This window comes from Schistocerca americana, chromosome 1, assembly GCF_021461395.2.
Source record: "Schistocerca americana isolate TAMUIC-IGC-003095 chromosome 1, iqSchAmer2.1, whole genome shotgun sequence".
NCBI lineage: Eukaryota > Metazoa > Arthropoda > Insecta > Orthoptera > Acrididae > Schistocerca > Schistocerca americana.
In genome coordinates this window covers 547,468,162-547,489,644 of record NC_060119.1, presented here as the reverse complement: position 1 = coordinate 547,489,644, position 21,483 = coordinate 547,468,162, and the positions used below count along the sequence as shown (strand labels likewise).

General features: G+C 45.0%; 1 protein-coding gene across 1 annotated transcript in view; it reads left to right on the top strand.

Annotated features, from left to right (window-relative positions):
- LOC124575455 (ionotropic receptor 21a) overlaps positions 1–21,483 on the top strand; it is a 185,340-nt gene that overhangs the window by 49,486 nt on the left and 114,371 nt on the right. Inside the window, exon 3 of the mRNA XM_047131196.1 lies at positions 5,925–6,016. Within this exon, the coding sequence (XP_046987152.1) occupies positions 5,925–6,016 (92 nt within the window). The remainder of the gene's footprint in view (positions 1–5,924; positions 6,017–21,483) is intronic.

The window sequence follows — 21,483 nt, the reverse complement described above, 5'->3', positions numbered from 1 at the left end:
TCCTACGGTCTTGGCGTGCATCCGTGCGTCGCTGCGGTCCGGCCCCAGGTCGACGGGCACGTGCACCTTCCGCCGACCACTGGCGACAACATCGATGTACTGTGGAGACCTCACGCCCCACGTGTTGAGCAATTCGGCGGTACGTCCACCCGGCCTCCCGCATGCCCACTATACGCCCTCGCTCAAAGTCCGTCAACTGCACATACGGTTCACGTCCACGCTGTCGCGGCATGCTACCAGTGTTAAAGACTGCGATGGAGCTCCGTATGCCACGGCAAACTGGCTGACACTGACGGCGGCGGTGCACAAATGCTGCGCAGCTAGCGCCATTCGACGGCCAACACCGCGGTTCCTGGTGTGTCCGCTGTGCCGTGCGTGTGATCATTGCTTGTACAGCCCTCTCGCAGTGTCCGGAGCAAGTATGGTGGGTCTGACACACCGGTGTCAATGTGTTCTTTTTTCCATTTCCAGGAGTGTACTTATTGAATCTTATTAAATAAAAGTCGCCAAGAGTGTTGACACTCCAATAAAAACACTGAATTAATTAAATGAGGAATGTGTTACCCACTGCCTTCAGCATGGCTGAGTCCTCACTGCTTCAGTGCAGGACATGTTACAAGTGACGCTGAAAAAGAAATAAGGTTAGTTATTATGATTACAACCAGTTATATCCTCGTTACTTGGCTACCAAAACGGTCTAACAACCCGTCTATACAATACAGCGGCGCACAGGGAAGCAAACTTGTAACATGCTCGAAGGAAGGAAACAGCGCGTCTTGCTGGCATAGCGCTCTTCCAAGAAGCGCCATCCAGTTACGCGGCGGCTGTTCCCCCACGCTGCTTACTTTTAATGCTGCTCGCATATCACCTGTATTATCAGTTTTCTGCTTCCATACGTCAGTCTGCCTCGTCTCGATTGTAAGTAGATGTTACTATTTTACTGTTCTTAATTACGCCCATCTGCATCATATCAGATGACTGCAAAGAAATTTGTCTCTTCAGTAACTTTTTTATGCTGTTCTTATTTTTCTTATATCATTTAGTTTTTCTGATAATTCTGCTATTTTATTTTTTGTTACCCTCATTAAAGCAAAGAAACGCCGGGACTGGCGCCAGACCTGTACACGACTCAACGCCGCCCTCCCTATAAACTCCTCCAAGTACTGGTCAGTCTTCCATCGCCTTACTGGTTCCCATTCCGCACCCCATTACCCCCTTCTCCATAGCGACCGCCCCCTTCCTGACAACCTCAATAAGGCCAACCACTTCGCTTTCCACCTTTCTGAGGTCTACTCTGTCCCTGATGATCCCCACTTTGATTATTCCCTTTTCTCCACCATCATGGAACGCGCTCAGACCTCAGTCGCTCCACTTGCTCCTAGTCTCCAGTACTTGGGGCAGTTGCTCCCCTCCGACGTAAACACTCGAATTGCAGCACAAGACATTAAACTTATCCTCTGGTCTAAACACAACATGGCTCTTGGTCACGACTGTGTCACCTACTGCCACCGCAGAGAATGTCCCTTCTCCTTCCTACCTGTCCTCGCCAATTAACACACCGTCATCCTCTCTACCAGCTTCTACCCTGACCTGTGGAAGACGACATGCGTCCTCTTATTCCTCAAACCCAACAAACCTCCTTCCATCGCCTCTTCCTATCGTCCCATATGCATCACCTCCATCTTCAGTAAGGCTTCCAACCCTCCTTCTCCACTGAAGACCAACTCTTTAACCTCGTCCAACTTCTCTCCCTCCAACTTAACCCCCGTCGATCCGCCATTTTTGTTTCCCTCGACCTCAAAAATGTCTACGACTGCATATGGCATCCTGGTCTCCTCTTTAAAATCCAAACCTACCCCTGCCTATCAATTTTGTCCATCTAGTTGCTTCCTTCCTCTCACCCCATCCTTCCTATATCACCCTCCATGATTCCAACACCTGTATCTTTTATCCCACTGCTGGTGTCCCCCAGAGCTCCGTCCTCTCCCCTCTCCTCTATCTCCTGTATACCGCAGACGTGCCCAAGCCACTCCCACCTGTCCATCTCCTCCAATATGCTCATGACTCCCTCTTTCTGGGCCTCTATCGTACCCTCCAATGGTCCCAATGCACCCTCCAAACCCACCTTAACCAGTTCACCACTTGTGTAACCAGTGGTTCCTTCATACCAACCCCTCCAAAACCCTGGCAATCATCATAGGTCGCACCACCTGCTCCTTCCATGATTTCTATCTAACCACTTACGGTCACGCCATCCACCTCACCCCCACCCTGAGATACCTTGGCCTCAGTCTCTACCATTACCTCGCCTGGACCCCTCATCTCCTGACCATCCAGTAGAAAACCCAGTCCCACCTCTGCCTCCCAAAACTCCTCTCTAGCCAGACATGGGGATTGCATCCTTCCACCATCCTCCACACTTACAAATCCTTCATCTGTCCTATCCTCTATTATGCCAGCCTTTCCTGGATCTCTGCCTGCCCCCCCCCTCCCCCACTCTCTTTTATAAGGCCCTCCAAATCCTAGAATGCCACATGCTCTGCCTTGCCTTCTGTTTCTGCCTTCCTTCCCCCACATGACTCCTGTATGACTTCATCCCCTTCCCCCACGTCCTCCTTTTCCTCCAACATATCCACATCCTTTACACTGTCGATAGGATTGATCCCCCCCCCCCCAGCCCCTGGTTTCCTCCTTACTCTCCACCCCCACCCACTTCATTGCATCTATCGCTGTATCCCTCCCTCTCTCCACCTCCACATTCTCCATCTACATTATCAGGGCAATTTCCAGCACCTTGCCCTCCTGGACATTGATCTTCGTCATGACACCTACCCATCCTACCAACTGTAGCCTGGCCTTGTTCCTTCCCCTCCCCAGGGCCCCCCTTTTCCTCTCCCCTCCTTCTCCCAGAATGGATTTTCCTCCTTCCGCCTCTGAGTCTCTGCACCCCCTCCTCAACTGTTTCCCTCCCACATCCTTCCCTCCCTGGCCCCCTTCGGCGCGCCCCACGCAAGTCTGCCCCCCTCTCGCCCTCCCTTCTAGCACCGCCCCTACCCCTTTCTTTCCTTCTCTCTCGTCTCCATCCCCCTGGCAGATCCTTTCAGTTTGTTCATCATCTTTGGTGTGCTACGTCAGTGATGTGTTTGGTGCCGTTCTCCCATGATGTCAAGACTTGTGATTTTAATCATGTGCTGGACTTGTACATAATGTTGCTGTCAGTGATTGTTATCTGCTACGTCGCCAATCGCTACTTTTATGCTCTGGCCTTACTTTGCCTTGTGTTACTTTTAATCGTCACAGTGTGTGGTTTTTTGTGTACAGTTTTCAGATTTTTATCCCCACTTTTATAATCACCACCTTTTTTTACGATATCTTCCAGTATGTTTCCCCTTTTATATGTCTGTTTCGCCGTATTTTCCTCCTTTATGTTGTTTTAAATGACTCCATGTTCTGTACTTACTGCCTTTCGCTTGAAGAGCGGCGCCCATGCTGCTGCCAGCCCACCCTATATGGAGCACTGAAATACAACAAAGGAAAAAAATTAGTTATTACTGTTTTATTTGTAGCTACAGGAATTCTATTAGAACATGAAGATGGCCAAGGGAAAATTCGCTGCTTTTTATGTGAGTGCGGTGGCTGGAGACAGCAACAGCATTGGAGTGTATATTTCTAGCCAAATCGAATACTTTTCTGCCTGAGACTTGAACCGCTTGCTGACTATAAAAAGGTATTTCTTCCGCCACTACATATCAAATGGGTCTTGATAAACCAGTTTGTAAGGGATCTTCCACAAGATGGACCCCACTTTCAGTATTTGTGTATGAAATTCCAATTCATCAGTTCAGGAAAATTAAAAACTCAAGCAATTTTTTTGTTGGTTCTTAAATTCAAAACTGATGAAACATCACGAATTTGAGAATACACGAATGTCGGAGGAAAATATATATGACTGCCTTCCGGTCTGCTACTAGTAACTTTCTAGGGATTTGAAGACATTCAAATCACAAGGACATTGTTAAAACAATATAGGACAATCTTAAGAGATTGGGTTGTAACGTGAGTGTAAAACTCCACTTCCTACATTGCCATACTGACATATTATAAAAAATTTGGGACATTATAGCGAAGAGCATAGGCAACGCTTCTAGTAGGTTATTAAGGAGACGGAGAAGAGATACCAGGGAAGATGGAATGAAAGTACAGTGTGTATCAAAAAGAATCATCCGATTTGTCACGTCCATATTTCTGAAACTAATAAACATATACAATGAATTTTGTTTTTTGATGAACAGGAAACTCAAAAAGTTATTTTTCGTACCTTTTCGTAGTTGTTCAATATTCTCTCCTTGAGATGCACGACATATGTCAATGCGGTATTCAAATTGTTCCCACACTGCAGCGAGCATGTCTTGAGCTACAGCTTCCACAGCTGCTGTTATGCGACGTCTCATTTCATTCATTGTTGTTGATAACGGAGGCACACAAACAGAGCCTTTTATAGACCTCCACAAGAAACAATCACATAGTCAAGTTCGATGACCTTGGAAGCCAGTAATCTGAGACTGAATCATTTGGTTCAGTGCGTGCGATCCATCGTTCAGTAATGCTTTGATTTAAAAATTGCCGCACTTCCAGATGCCAGTGAGGCGGTGCCCTATCCTGTTGGTTAATGAATTCATTCGAATCAGTCTCCAACTGTGGGAAATAAAGTTAAGAATATCGAGATACATATGTATTTCCTCTAACAGTGCTCTCGGCAAAGAAAAATGGACCATACACTTGTCTCAAATAACGTAATAGTTGTGATTTTTTAAAATCGGATGATTCTTTTTGACGTACCATGTAAAACTCTAGACTTTGCTCTTTCCAACGGTACTTTGTTCACTCAAATATCTGAAACAACGTAATAGTTATGTTTTTTTTTTTTTAAATTGGATGATTCATTTTGATATGCCCTGTATTATGGCCGACCATTCTTGAGTGTTGTAGAGAGGCAGTAAAGGTGAAGGTTCTGAGAGGAAATCAGAAGATACAAAGTTCAAGAATTAAATGTAACAGAGCTAAGAGAACTATTTGTCGTATTTTTAGAATATGCCTAAAAAATAAAACAATGATTATTAAAAACAATACTTGGTGAAAACTTTAATATTTGTGCTTCAGTTGCTTAAATTTTTAAATGATAAGATCTTTTTTGAAAAAAAAAAAACAGATTTGATGGACGAAAAAGAAAGTAAGCCAACATTTCAAATTGATTTTAGAACACCAATTTCCGAGAGGTTATCTGAAAAATATTTTAAGAAAGTAGACGTGTTGTAAAGCGACCTCAATTATGTTAATTTCCCTTCGCTCTTTGATTGTATCTATGCCACTAACACTCTATAGTGAACTAAATTAATGCGTGCATGTCATTTATGCCAACGAGTATCGTATATGACCCCCAATTATCGGCTCTTGTGATTTGATCCTTGTGTGGAAGAGGGAAAATTTATTCATTTTGAAACCGAAGCTAACAGAGGATAGTGAGATCCTTTTGCTTTTCAGATTTCATATACGCAAGACATTTTTGCCAAAAAGTCACTCAAGGGAGTAAAATTACGTTAGAATGTAATAAATTTTCACAAGATTGAGATACACAGTTCCTTGCGCGATTGTCTCTTTGGAGCTGGGTTATCATCCGCTTTGGAGCCAGTCAGAAGAGTTTCTTCTGGTCAGTCGAAACTAGCTGCAACCGTCCATTGGTCGCCATTCCGACAGCTTTGACTCAGTCAGAAACCACGGGAACTGGGGGAATACCTGCGTCGAACATACCTGCAAGCTTCCGGCGGCTGCTACCGTATCTCGAGCGGACTTTCTGTCACTGAACTTGGTGCTTCGCAGCAGGCTGGCAGTGGTTGAGTGACCACGGCCCCTTTTTCTGCCGACAGGAATTTTACGTGACAGCTGGAAGGCGCAGGCCACTGCAGGCTCGCGCGCTGAGGGCCGCCGTCGCCCACGCACCGCCCTTCGTCTTCAAGAGGTGAGGATACCACACTTAATTTGCTGCTACAGTGCGGTACTGTCTCCCTAGTACTATGCTAGCTCACTACCATCCCAGTTCATGGCATATCTCTAATTGTAAAGGCTGGTAATTGGCCTTGGTTATGTGATTTGATGAGTTCCTGGAAGCTGCATTAAAGGAAACAAAATACGGGGATGGAAAAATGTTGTAATTCACATACTTTGCTATTACTCCACTGTGTCTCACACATCCCTTGCCCACTCCCAGTCTGCGTGTCCGCTCATATACGTGGCATATAAAGAATGCCTTGTCGAGGTTTCAATTATAATGTCTGACAAAATAGGAGAGGCAGCCAGAAGACTTGATCGACTGTCGATGTAACTTCATACATAAGCGTATATTCGACGGGTAAGTAAATCATGTTGTTGTTGTTGTGGTCTTCAGTCCTGAGACTGGTTTGATGCAGCTCTCCATGCTACTCTATCCTGTGCAAGCTTCTTCATCTCCATGTACCTACTGCAGCCTACGTCCTCCTGAATCTGCTTAGTGTATTCATCTCTTGGTCTCCCTCTACGATTTTTATCCTCCACGCTGCCCTCCAATAGTAAATTGGTGATCCCTCGATGTCTCAGAACATGTCCTACCAACCGATCCCTTCTTCTAGTCAAGTTGTGCCACAAGCTCCTCTTCTCCCCAATTCTATTCAATACCTCCTCATTAGTTATGTGATCTACCCATCTAATCTGCAGCATTACTCTGTAGTACCACATTTCGAAAGCTTCTATTCTCTTCTTGACTAAACTATTTATTGTCCACGTTTCACTTTCATACATGGCTACACTCCATCCAAATACTTTCAGAAACGACTTCCTCACACTTAAATCTATACCCGATGTTAACAAATTTCTCTTCTTCAGAAACGCTTTCCTTGCTATTGCCAGTCTACATTTTATATCCTCTCTACTTCGACCATCATCGGTTATTTTGCTCCCCAAATAGCAAAACTCCTTTACTACTTTAAGTGTCTCATTTCCTAATCTAATTCCCTCAGCGTCACCCGACTGAATTCGACTACATTCCATTATCCTTGTTTTGCTTTTGTTGATGTTCATCTTCTACCCTCCTTTCAAGCCACTGTCCATTCCGTTCAACTGCTCTTCCAAGTCCCTTGCTGTCTCTGACAGAATTGCAATGTCATCAGCGAACCTCAAAGTTTTTATTTCTTCTCCATGGATTTTAATTCCTACTCTGAACTTTTCTTTTGTTTCCTTTATTGCTTGCTCAATATACAGATTGAATAACATCGGGAAGAGGCTACAACCCTGTCTCACTCCCTTCCCAACCACTGCTTCCCTTTCATGCCCCTCAACTCTAATAACTGCCATCTGGTTTCTGTACAAATTGTAAATAGCCTTTCGCTCCCTGTATTTTACCCCTGTCACCTTTAGAATTTGGAAGAGAGTATTCCAGTCAACATTGTCAAGAATCGCTATTCTGTATAAAATGTACTCGTAAAAACAGCCGTTAGCCTACTTTACCGTTATTCATGTATAGTGTTGTTACCAGGCCAGCAAATAGGTAGTGAAATGTGTAATGGTAGTGACGCACCAAAATCACAATAGTAATCCGTTGTAGTCGCTACATATTTTATTATAATCAAAAGCATTATAAAATCACAATCACAATAATACAGAAGACTGCCTTTCAAGGCCAGATCACTTGGGCAAATAACAAATAAATTTCTTTAACCGGAACGAGACACGTAAAACTTGAAATTTGAATATGACTAGGTAAATATACTCCGTTAAAGCTTTACTTAAATAGTACAAAAATCCATACAATTCTCATCAGAACTCTCACTACTCCCAATCAGTTGAGAAACAGATTAAGGGTATGACCACGGATCTTTTAAGGTTTGGCTAGCCAACTTTCCTAAACAAAACTATATTCAAATGACTAAAACAATTAAGGAGGTGCTTTAATTTTGACCAAACCAATCTTTAAATTTACTTACTCAGTTGATTAATCAACAACATTCTTAGAATGATTACAACTAGAACATGACCATATGACAATACCCCCAAAATGACGTTGCTTCAATATTGCATGTGAATTAGCGATAGACGCGAGCAGACCAAGGATTCAAATCAATACGAGAGATCCACGAGGCAGGAAATGACATAGAAATGTACCCAACTTTGCACTGCAATTGAACTTCAGATGCTATAATTCTCCACCGAAAAGATGGAATCACGCAACAGTGACAACATAACCCAAGATGTAAAGGAGAGGACAGGGCCTTTAACATCTCTCTGCCCCGGTGGTGCTCTGCTCCCACTATGCTCGCATCGACCGCTGCCAATTATCTGTAGCACAACACACATCAACGGATGACAATATTCTGAGACATAAACTACACAATCTTATCTAGAGAACGGGTGATCATTACGACTGAATAGAAACAAATTAGCCTCCGTGAGTTACTTGGCCAGTGCCAGCCCTTAAGCTTTGATTAATAAGTTCGCTAAAAACCATGCCCTCAAATTAAGATGACAAGAATTATCTCGGCGCACATTTACACGCCAAACTGCCGAATGAACTACAAGGTAGAATAGAGGACGTATCTTGGCGTGTCTTGAAACGTCAGAGCCGGACTTACTCACTACTCTTTGCACTTCTAGCTACGTCTTTGACCACGCTTGATATCGGTTGGCTGGGCTTGGCCACACTTCCTCAACTGCCGTCAAGATAGTTAGTCACGACACCGAGGTAAGTGATAAACAACGAAAACAATTCCAAAGAATTTTTAGTACACTGGCACATTCAATTAAGCCGCACGCAACCCACCGAAACAACTCGGCGACTCCAATTCCATCGCCGGTGTAGCTTATAACAGACTCCAAGGAACTTGTCCTTCCGACCTCTAGGAAAACCAAATCACCATGGGCGGTGGATCTGCCCTCATAACTCAACACGCCGTAGCCGCTGGCCCCGCTCCTTCGTTGTCCGACACGTCCTCTTGCCGTCCTGCCTACGTACACGGTCCCACGTGACTCTCGCTCATCGCCGATCCCGACACATCTCCCCAGCAGTGCGCACGCGCTACCGTTATATCAGCGCCGCCAAAGATAATCAGAAGACAAATAACCATTAAAGTCGACTCAAAGAGCAAAACGACGATCGATGGAAACTGGCGCCAAAAACGCACCAGCTCAGGTAGGATACATAAGAGACCTGAACAGGTTCACATGCCGGATGATCACTGTGAAGAACACGCAGAAACTATGACTTCTTGTGGGACAGCATTATCAGTACCTAACAGAGTATGGAAGAGGCCTCATTGTGGGCCAGCGGGTCATCTGGTCAAATCGCACAATATACAGATTTCTGGGGTATTTCTGTGTGACAGTGGCTCGATACTGGACCATATGCAATGGAGGGCAGGCATACTCATCCTCGAGGTTCCAGTCGAGGAGTAGGAGGAGAAGATTACTGTTTACCACACCGTCGACAACGAGGTCACTGGAGACAGAGCGCAAGGCCGGATTAGGGGAGGATGGAGAAGGAAGGCGGCCGTGTCCTTCCGGCATTTGACTTAAGCGATTTAGGGAAATCACGGAAAACCTAAATCAGGATGGCCAGACGCGGGTTTGAACCGCCGTCCTCCCGAATACGTGTCCATTGCGCTGCTCTGCTCCGTGTCCCAGTGGACGATGTCTGATCATCACAATGAAAGGTCGCGCTGCTGTGCACCGAGCATACACACTGACTGGTTGTGGATGACGCTGGAGCTGTCGTCCGATGATCTTCTACACTCCTGGAAATTGAAATAAGAACACCGTGAATTCATTGTCCCAGGAAGGGGAAACTTTATTGACACATTCCTGGGGTCAGATACATCACATGATCACACTGACAGAACCACAGGCACATAGACACAGGCAACAGAGCATGCACAATGTCGGCACTAGTACAGTGTATATCCACCTTTCGCAGCAATTCAGGCTGCTATTCTCCCATGGAGACGATCGTAGAGATGCTGGATGTAGTCCTGTGGAACTGCTTGCCATGCCATTTCCACCTGGCGCCTCAGTTGGACCAGCGTTCGTGCTGGACGTGCAGACCGCGTGAGACGACGCTTCATCCAGTCCCAAACATGCTCAATGGGGGACAGATCCGGAGACCTTGCTGGCCAGGGTAGTTGACTTACACCTTCTAGAGCACGTTGGGTGGCACGGGATACATGCGGACGTGCATTGTCCTGTTGGAACAGCAAGTTCCCTTGCCGGTCTAGGAATGGTAGAACGATGGGTTCGATGACGGTTTGGATGTACCGTGCACTATTCAGTGTCCCCTCGACGATCACCAGTGGTGTACGGCCAGTGTAGGAGATCGCTTCCCACACCATGATGCCGGGTGTTGGCCCTGTGTGCCTCGGTCGTATGCAGTCCTGATTGTGGCGCTCGCCTGCACGGCGCCAAACACGCATACGACCATCATTGGCACCAAGGCAGAAGCGACTCTCATCGCTGAAGACGACGCGTCTCCATTCGTCCCTCCATTCACGCCTGTCGCGACACCACTGGAGGCGGGCTGCACGATGTTGGGGCGTGAGCGGAAGACGGCCTAACGGTGTGCGGGACCGTAGCCCAGCTTCATGGAGACGGTTGCGAATGGTCCTCGCCGATACCCCAGGAGCAACAGTGTCCCTAATTTGCTGGGAAGTGGCGGTGCGGTCCCCTACGGCACTGCGTAGGATCCTACGGTCTTGGCGTGCATCCGTGCGTCGCTGCGGTCCGGTCCCAGGTCGACGGGCACGTGCACCTTCCGCCGACCACTGGCGACAACATCGATGTACTGTGGAGACCTCACGCCCCACGTGTTGAGCAATTCGGCGGTACGTCCACCCGGCCTCCCGCATGCCCACTATACGCCCTCGCTCAAAGTCCGTCAACTGCACATACGGTTCACGTCCACGCTGTCGCGGCATGCTACCAGTGTTAAAGACTGCGATGGAGCTCCGTATGCCACGGCAAACTGGCTGACACTGACGGCGGCGGTGCACAAATGCTGCGCAGCTAGCGCCATTCGACGGCCAACACCGCGGTTCCTGGTGTGTCCGCTGTGCCGTGCGTGTGATCATTGCTTGTACAGCCCTCTCGCAGTGTCCGGAGCAAGTATGGTGGGTCTGACACAACGGTGTCAAAGTGTTCTTTTTTCCATTTCCAGGAGTGTATATGTGTATGATTGGAGACATATACAGTGATCCTGTAGGTCAATGCAACATGTCGACAGGCTGTAAGTCGTGTTTGGTCACAAGAGCGGTGTGTTGGCGAGCGTTATCCTGTTGGAAAATACTCCCTGGAGTGCTCTTCATGAGCAGCAGCACAACAGGTCGGATCACCAGATTGACGTACAGATTTACAGCCAGGATGCGTAGGGTAACCACGAGAATGCTCCTGCTGTCATACGAAATCGCACCTAAGACCATAACTCCAGGTGTGGGTCCCGTGTATGTAGGACGCAGACAGGTTGGTTGCAGGCCCTCAGATAGATTCCTTCTAACCAACACCCGGCCATCACATGCATCGAGGCAGAACCAGTTTTCACCAGGAAACCCTCCCTCCACTGAGCTCTCGCTTGACACCACTGAAGCAGCAAAGGCGGTGGTGTGGGATCAGTGGAATGCACGCTCCAGGCCGTCTGTCTCGGAGCTGTCCTTGGAGTAACCAATTTGTAACAGTTCATTATGGTACCAACCGCTGCTCAGCTTTCTGCTGCAGATGCCGGACGATGCACCAGAGCCATACAGAGAACGCGATGGTCTACCCTCTTCGTAGTGCCATGTTGCCATGTGGCTGCCTGGTGTGCGTACATTCCCGTGACCACCGCTGCAGGCAACCGTGTATGGTGGCTACATTCCTGCCATGTTTTTCTGCAACATCTAGTCACCCTATTACATGACTTTCTTCAGCTCAGTGAGGTGTTGGTAATGGCGCCTTTGTTGCCTTGAAGGCATCCTTCATGAATATCAACTCACCGTGTCCAGCCTCAAAGGTAACTAACGCTCACGACCGTTACAGCGTGTGATTTCTGCAAACCTAATTGGATCCTCATAGTGGCGCTACTACGCACGAAATATGAACAAACATCATCTTTCAGATGTAGAAATACGCCTACCAACTCCTTCTTGCTGTTGCGACTTTTCCGTCGTGGTAGTAACCCCTTCACATGTACGCCTGCCCTCCGAGTGTGAGAAATGGACTTCCTGCAGAATTCTCTACCATTCCGCAGTTGTGGTAGGAGACTGCCAGTTGCCAGTTTAGAGAATTACCGTCCCATGCAGTGGCTGCCGTTCACGACACAAACGGCTATTTGGAGTGGTGTGACTGAGAAGCGTGGACTGCCGACGAACGTTGTCGTATTAAGTTCAGCTGAATCGTGATTCTGCACTACGGATGAACGTCGTAGTATGGCGGCAACCTGGGGAGAGGTCCCGTTCTTCCAGCGGAGTTCCCCGTCAGGTCACCGCATGGGGAGTCATAGGATGTGATTTCAGGTCACGGCTGGTAGTGACTGAGGGAACTCTCACGTCACAGCGGTGTGTCACGGACACATTACGTCCCCGTGCGCTATCTCTTGTGAAACAGTGTCATTGCCATTTTTCAACAGGACAAAGCTCATTATCAAATGGCTCGTGTCTCTCTAAACTGTGTGCATAACGTTGAGGTACTCCCACGACCAGCAATAGCCCAGATCTGTCCCTCATAGAGCATAACCGTGAGCAGTACGGACGTCAGTTTCGTCTCATTGACCCCTTGCAGGGTGTCATGGAAGGGATACAACAGTTGTGGACTAGCTTGCCTTAGGGGAAGATATAATGGCTTTATGAATCACTTCCCAACCGAATCAGTGGATGCATCCGGGCTAGAATGGGTAGAACTTCTTAGTGATAAGTAGCCTCATACCGACATGTTCTTTGTAAATTTGGCTTGTTTTGGCAATCACTGGAATGACATCGCACACCCTCTCAACCTGTGAAGTTACATTCCTTCCCCTCCTACCCTTCTAGGTGATTCGTTTTTTCGGCAGACAGGCAGAGTATTCTACAACTGTGAATGGTTATTGATATATACGAGTAGTTCTATCCTCGTGGAACTTCCTAATAGGTTAAAACTATTCACTCAACTGAGATTCAAACTTGAAATCTTGCCCTGCGTGGGCAGCGTCACTACTTACCCTCATGGCTTTACTTCCGGGAGTACCTCTATCCTACCTTCCAAACTTAACACAACTTCTCGCGCCTGTCTTGTGTGACTCCAAACTCCATAAGAAAGGATATTCCTGAGTAATGACTTAGTAACAGAGGGAGTGTTTCCAGAATGAATGTTTCACACTGGAGCTGTAAGGGTCGACCGTGCGTCTATTAGTGCTTGTCTAGCTCAGTTCTTGAAGCACTTACCCACAAAAGGCAAAGGTTCGAGTCCCGCTCCGGCGCAGAGTTTAATTCCCCAGGAAATTTCAGAACATCATCGCACTCTGCTGTAGAGTCAAAGATTCATTGAGAATGAAGCATATTACTGAACTACTCTAAGAATTGGGGCCAACTGTCTCGTCGCAGTGATAACACCGGTTATCGTCATATCACCGAAGTTAAGCGCTGTCTTGCTGGGGTAGCACTTGGTGGGTGACCATCCGATTTGCTGAGCGGGGTGCACCCAACCCTTGTGAGGTAAAATAAGGAGCTACTTGACTGAGAAGTAGCGGCTCCGGTCTCGTAAACTGATATACGACTGGGAGAACGGTGTGCTGACCACATGCCCCTCCAGATCCGCATCCACTGACGCCTGTGGTCTGAGGATGACACGGCGGCCGGTCGGTGGTGTTGTGCCTTCAGGCCTAATCGGGCGGAGTTAAGTTTTTACTCAAAGAACTAACTACAACAATGTTCTGTATAATTACTAGTTTTGTCAAAAAATTAACAGCTTAATAATTTTGCATATTTCCCCTGAGTAATATATTATCGCATTATTTTCACTTAGAAAGAAAAGTGTTAAGTACTGACTGCAGAAACGCAAGCGCTGGAACTCTCTCCCACTGCTACTGTGTGCTGTTTCGAAAATTTTTATCGGAGCAGGACACGAAACTGGGAGGGAGGAGAAAGGCAATGGCTGAAGCAAAGCTGTGAGGAAGGGACGTGAGTCGTGCCTGGATAGCTTAGCTATTAAAAGTATTGCCCACAAAAGGTGAGGCTCTTGGTTCGAAACTCGGACCGGTATACAGCTTTGACCTGTAGGGGTGTTTCAGAATAGCACAAAATCCACTGTAGAGTGAAAACCCATTCTGTGTATATTTACAGAAGTGCTTTAATGAGCAGCTATTTGTAAGTAAATGCCTGAGGTAGGTGAATGTATATGTGTCCGTACGGGTGTGTGTGTGTGTGTGTGTGTGTGTGTGTGTGTGTGTATAAGCGTGAGAGAGATCGGGTGATTGTGACTGTATTGTATTTAGTGATGCTGAAAATGGAACTGATAAGCTCCTCACATCCTTTTGTGTCCTGAACCCTTGCAGATCGCTGTGGGATATTTAGTTTGCAATGCTATTTTTACTTTTGACAAAACTTTTAGTATCAGTGGCCGTGGTCTATATGAAGGTTGTCAAGAAAAGTATTCCCGATTTTGAGAGGTAGTAGTATCGACCTAAACAAAACAAGAATGTCCAGTAAACATGGGCTCTTAAGGTGCATACCTTGAAAGCCACGAGCACTTGGTCATATCCGCTACTGTGAAACGCATCTCTTCTACTGCTAGCTGTTCTGTTATGAACTATCTACAGAATGCAATAAACAAATAACGACGCGTTCCTCTGTTATTGCTCATGAATACAGCATTCAGTAGACTTCTGTTAATGTTTTACTGTGAACGGCATTCGCAGTTTTGGGTAACTGCAGCGCATACACTAGTCCTATTGGACCAAATTGTGTTTTGACAACTTTGTAAAATGCTTTTACATTGTACTTTGATCTTTGCACTTCCCAGCATGATGGAAACCTATTTTTCCACAGGGAAAACTGCAGACATGATCTTATTTATGGCCTGACAAATGAAAGCTACCGTCGAGCCCGTGTTTTTTATACTGAAAAATACCGAAAGACAGGGTACCATCTGCATAATTTTTCAACCGTATTTTCCAGCAACTTGCAGACTCTTGCTCCGTAGCGCCAACAACGGCGGATCGCGGCTAATCCCGCACCATACGTACTCCCGTTGCGGAGGAGAGTACTGTAAACAGTAGAAGAAAATCCTGGTGCTTGTGTACGTAAAATTTCAGCAGCTCTCGTAAATAGTCATCGTCTATCCTGTATGAACTATTCCTGTAACCGGATGATGTACAGTGCGTGCAGGCGTCACAAGACCAGCCTGCTGGAATGTAATTCCGCCAATGGATGCTGCAAATATTTGGTGAAGATCCACTATGAGCAGTGAAGATACTGTTCACAGACGATGCTGCTTTATCGGTAGATGCAATACTGTCAATGTTCTTAACCAAATGTGAAGGCTGATGTAGAGCCACATGCGGTTCAAGAAGCAGGGCATCAGCCACGATTTTCAGTTATAGTATGAGCAGGAATTATTAGCGACACAGTATGACATTATGTACTACCATACAAGTTGAGTGTTGTAAAGTATCTCCAGTTCCTGTCAAACGACTTACCTGTCCTGCTAGAGGGCATGCCATTTCAACAACGGTTGGAGATGTGGCTCATGAATGGTGGAGCACGAGGCTATTTTCTCTTAAATATTCGAGAAACCTCACGCTGACATTTAACAGACAATGGATGTCCAGTACGTTGACCTGCTCATGCCTCCGATCTTAATCACTTGGATTTTTTATTGTGGGACACTTGAAAACTGTGGTTAAAAGTACGTCCCACAGCATTCGTACACTACCTCGTCAAAAGCATCTGGACAACCCTATTGACCGCTAGATGTCACGAGAGTCGGACTCGACAGTTACAAAGGGGGGGAGGGGGTAGGGGGATTGTTGTTACCAGTGAGAAGCAGTAGCAGCAGAATGGGACAGCAAGGAGAGATCAGTCCCTTCGAACGTGAACTCGTCGTTGGCTACTACCTGAGTATCGAATCAGTCAGTACCATTTAGACCCTTCTAAAGCTGCCGAAGTCGACTGTTGGTAAAGTGTGAAGCGCAAACGTGAAGAAACAACCACAGCTAAATCAAGACCAGACAGACCTCATGTACTGACGGACACGTTCAGCGGAAGCAATCGTCGTGAGTTCCAAAATTCTGCCAGCAGTCCAGTTAACACAGTGATCGTGTGTTGGAAGTTAGAATGTGCACAATGATCGAGAAACTACCCGTAAGTCCCATATTTATGCAGTCAGTTTTAAACGACCCTTGAGGTGCTGCAAAATATGACGCCACGTAGCAGTGGGTGACTGAGAACGTGTTATCTGGAGAGATGATTCACGATGTACCCTGTGACAGTCCGATGGAAAGGTTTGGGTTTGCCGACTGTGTTGAGAACCTTACCTGCCATCATGTGTAGTGCCAACAATTAAGTCTGCAGGAGTGGTGTTACGGTTGAAACTTCTAAATTTCAAAAAAATGGTTCAAATAGCTCTGAACACTATGGGACTTAACATCTGAGGTCTTCAGTACCCTAGAACTTAGAACTACTTAAACCTATCTAACCTAAGGACATCACACACATCCATGCCCGAGGCAGGATTCGAACCTGCGATCGTAGCGGTCGCGCGGTTCCAGACTGAAGCGCCTAGAACCGCTCGGCCACCAGCGGCCGGCTGAAACTTCTATGTATGTTGGAAGTTGTATGATGAAACTATGTGTAGGCTACTATGTGTAAGTGAATTTCAAGGTAACAGTCTGAAAACTGTCTGACTTTTAAACAGCGATTACAGATTCTGTTGTGCAATTAGCGTAACTACCCTACTTTTGAACATGAACCCATTTTTGCAATTTACTTTTTAGGAATGTGATTTTAATTATTCTGAAACGCACCTGACTGTCTATAAATTAATCGTTCACTGCTCTCTCCTGACTGACTCATTCACAAGATCACTCAGAATAAAAACCTGTTACGTAACTTAAATGTGTTCTATTACAAAAAAGAAAACTATCTATTGAATTTACATACTATTTCACTGAGTGGAGACTGTTGTTAATATTCTGTTAAAATGTTGATTTAGGCCCAACAACAAACTCTTACATTGCAACAGATATTTTGACTCAGCTCTGACAGCACTGCAAGGATTATGAGCGGAAATAGACGAATGGGCTGTAGTTTGACTTTTTATTTTTGTTTCTTTAAAACTGCTGTTTTAGCAAATTAGTTTTTTTATTCTCTTTTCAAACTTATTATTTATTGTTGACGCAAAAGTGCAAGGCTTAACAGTACAAATTTTACCAGACTCAGTTTTTCTTTGAACACTGGAGATATGCTTTGTGAAATACTTATAAATGACAGAGGGAAGTATTTTGAAATTATATTATATTAATGGCACAAAAATAAACTCAGACTAATACAAACGATGAACATTGTCTTTCTCCACATTGCCATACACTATCTTTTCTAGTTGTACAAAATATTTCTATTGCCAAATTTGTTTTCTTGGATTCCTAACGCAATACTATTTAACTAATCTAAATGGGGGAAGGCTAATTAGAATTCCGAACACATGATTGATATTTCTCTCTGATTACCAACATGTAGATATTATTAGACACAGTGAAAATATGCACAGCAATAATTACTGACCTCACGTTTGCAGCAAACAAACGCAAAGTAAATTACCTTTTTCTGAAGTGCTGTGTCTTTACACAACCATCTTAAAAATCATTCTTCATCCTCAGGGTACACATCATGGTACATCTAAAACAGAAATCTCTGTGCGGTACATCTGCTGTCCAAGATGCCCAATCTGCCACGATACACCTTCTCTCCATGACACAACTCCTACTGCACAAGGCGGCGACTCTGCTGTACTGTGACTTACTAACTTTCCCGCATTCTACTCAATAATGTAAGGTCTGGAAGCCAGAGATTGGGTTTGCAGCGTGTAAAGATGCCTGAAGTAGCAGTATTCCTAATAATCTGACAATTTTCGTTGTGTTTGCATTCAAAGATGCTCCAAGTAGTAACATACCAAGCAAACTATGATTTAATGTCATTTCACTTATGGTATGAACCTTTCACGGTTTGGGGTTAGTTAGGGTGTGGTCCCGATATTGCGCTTAAGAGAACGCTAAAGCTGAAGGATATGAACACGTTTTACAGTATTGTGTAGTGTATGCAGTAGAGGAACAGTTCGGAGATGATGATTGATTGTATTAGCACATGTCATAAAGAGGCAAATGGGAGGCAATGGTTTGTGGACAATAGCATTCGTGAAGTGGGCTGGCCAGCCAAAAGTCCCCACCTGAACCCAATGGAACACCTTTGGCATGAGTTAGGAAGTCGACTTTGCTCCAGTAGAACCCAGCGTCCAACGTCAGTACCTGCTCTGGTTTCGACTCTTGAGTAAGAACGGGCTGTCATTCCTCTGCAGGTCTTCAGACACTTCATTGAAAGTATCCCCCAACGTATTTCAAGTCGCCATATAGGCGAAGGGTGGACGTACCCATATTAATGCCCACCGATAGGTGTCCAGATATTTTGATCTGATGGTATACTAGGAGTGCTTTCCCACACTGGTAGCGCTACTGTTGAGCCCATGAACTGTCTGTGAATCAACTATGGCAATAATGGTGGCACTATCGTATAACCTCGCTGTTGGCAATGATAACTTGTGTCATAGCGCCAACTCGAGCAACCACAGAGCGAGATTCTCGCCGCCTGTTCAACAGCTGTCCCCTTGAGACAGGTAACCGCATCACCAATACCAAGGAAAGAGGCAGTGTTCTCTCGCGGAGCGCCACCACTTTTGAATCTTAACGTTGTAAGCTGGCCCTGCTTCCTGGGAAAATATTACAAGACGAGAAGCGTCAGTATTCTCGGACTGAATATAGAACTTAGTTGGGGTGCAAGCCAGTGGGGGACCCTGAAGGTAAAATGTGGCGTTGCAGTCCTGGGGGTTGCGTCATCCACCGCTACGCATATGCTTTAACAACAGCATCAGTTGTCTAAAATAGGCCTTATCACGCAAGCTCTAATTACACGCGTAAAGTTTGGCATACATTGCAAACATAATCGAACAAACGCTCTAAACAATATGAATGATAACTTAGCGGAAACAAATAAAAAAATTAGTCAACGCAGTTACGAAATGGTTCAAATGGCTCTGAGCACTATGGGACTTAACATCTATGGTCATCAGTCCCCTAGAACTTAGAACTACTTAAACCCAACTAACCTAAGGACATCACACAACACCCAGTCATCACGAGGCAGAGAAAATCCCTGATCCCGCCGGGAATCGAACCCGGGAACCCGGGCGCGGGAAGCGAGAACGCTACCGCACTACCATGAGCTGCGGACCGCAATTACGACGTTAAGTTTGAATTATCTATATTCTTCACATTGACAAACAATAGATCTGATGGTCTTACATTAAAAAATTGGATGTATATTGGTTTCCAAACTAAATTTCAAGAAATAAAATCGTTGTTAAGTTTTGTCTAGATTGCATGAATAGCGAACAAGAATTGACAGATCTGGCAACTGAATAAGTTGCCACGAAAGCAGAACCAATATCCAAATCCTAACTACGCGTTATTTCTGATGTTCATCACTCAGAAAAACTTCATCACAAGGTACAACTATCACTCGTGCGAAGTTAAAGTGACACAGTCACAAAAAAATACAACACTTGAAAGCAGCATCATAATGTGTTGGTTCTACAAACTGCAGTATCACCTACAAAATTTCAAAGTACTGAAGCGGTGCAGCAAGCCAGCTCAAAATTAAGATTGCGAAAAGATAAGCCCACGAAGTCGCCTATTTAACACCTTGGAAACCCATACCACTCCAGTCATGTTCACAACTTCTTACAAATTTATGGTAAAATGACTAAATTACACTATTTTTCTGAATACTATGTATTGGCAATGAGCGCCTCCCCAAGCTGGTCACTTTCCAATCTCATATAACATTCTCACATATAAATTACGCTAAATATTACTAAAAACATGATGGGGTGCCGTCACTTACAACTGTTTACACTAAGTTAGACAATCAAATATTTTTATGCAGTCTAAAGTGATGCAACAGATCAAAGCGTATATTCCTGCTGGTTTACCTGGTGGTCTTCGCTTAATGAAGCACTCAATAACATTCAATTACAGACGATTTCATTGACGCCTGCTTCAGTTGGACTGAATAATGTTTCATTTGACACAGAAGTAGCTTACATATCTAAACATAAATACACTTAGGAAAGGTCTAGGGGTACAGGGTGTCATATAGTGACATCACGGTACATGCAGGTGTGGAGTACTTTTGGTTCTGGTTAATTATATTACGTGCTTTTAATTAAAGTATCGATAGTTTGGATACATTTAAGTCTATTTGCGTCAGTATGTTTTTAGTGACAAAGATAAAAAGTCAGTTGTCAGCTGCATAAGAAATCTTTTAGTTGGTTCAGTTAACCAGTTTTAATAGTTTGAAGCGTCGTCTTCAAAAGTGAAATTGGCTCAAATCGTTGGTAAGCCAATGTCAAAATAAGAATAGGGCAGTAGTGTCCTACAAAGGATTGGCAAAAAATACACACATAAAACAAGTATGTCAGATGAAAACTACAAAGATTGAACAGCAGAAGTAAAATGGATTTGCTAAACCAACTGTAAAATAGTTAAGCTTAAGAGTCACAATATACCTTTGCTACAGAATCAACAAAGTCCAGCGACTTCGATAAAAATATATGTTACGTGTAATGAGCATCAAACAACTGTCAAATCTCACATCGTACATACTGTAGTATGTGCGACGACAGTCAACCAACATACGAGCTCGGAATTTTTCGAGATTGGTCAGAGCAGGACAGCGAGAGCAAAAGGGGTTGATGGGCAGGGGGCGGGGGGTGCACACAGTGGCCTGGAAATTCCTTCCAGGAAGAGTTCCACCGACCACGCCGACTATGGGTGCCTGGTCGATTGCCAAAATGTATTCTTCCAGTGACAAAAATACTGCTTGCTAATATTACACAGGAAAATACTAAAATTGAACCTAATGGGCCAACATAATAAATGAGAGTATCTAACTGGTCCTCTTGACACTGTGAAAACTGTAAAACTGTGATATAGATTTCTATGAAAACAATAAATGTCAAAAGGTTGTCATGAGAAGAATAACACCTGCCAAGACTGTCTTCTAAAATAAGAAGAACCTTCTCCTGAACAAATGCATCAGCTTCCACATTTAGAAAAGATTTGTAAATACCTTTGTATGGAGTGTCCTTTTTACAATTGCGAAACCTGAACATTAGCAAAGCAAGAGAAAGCTCACCTCG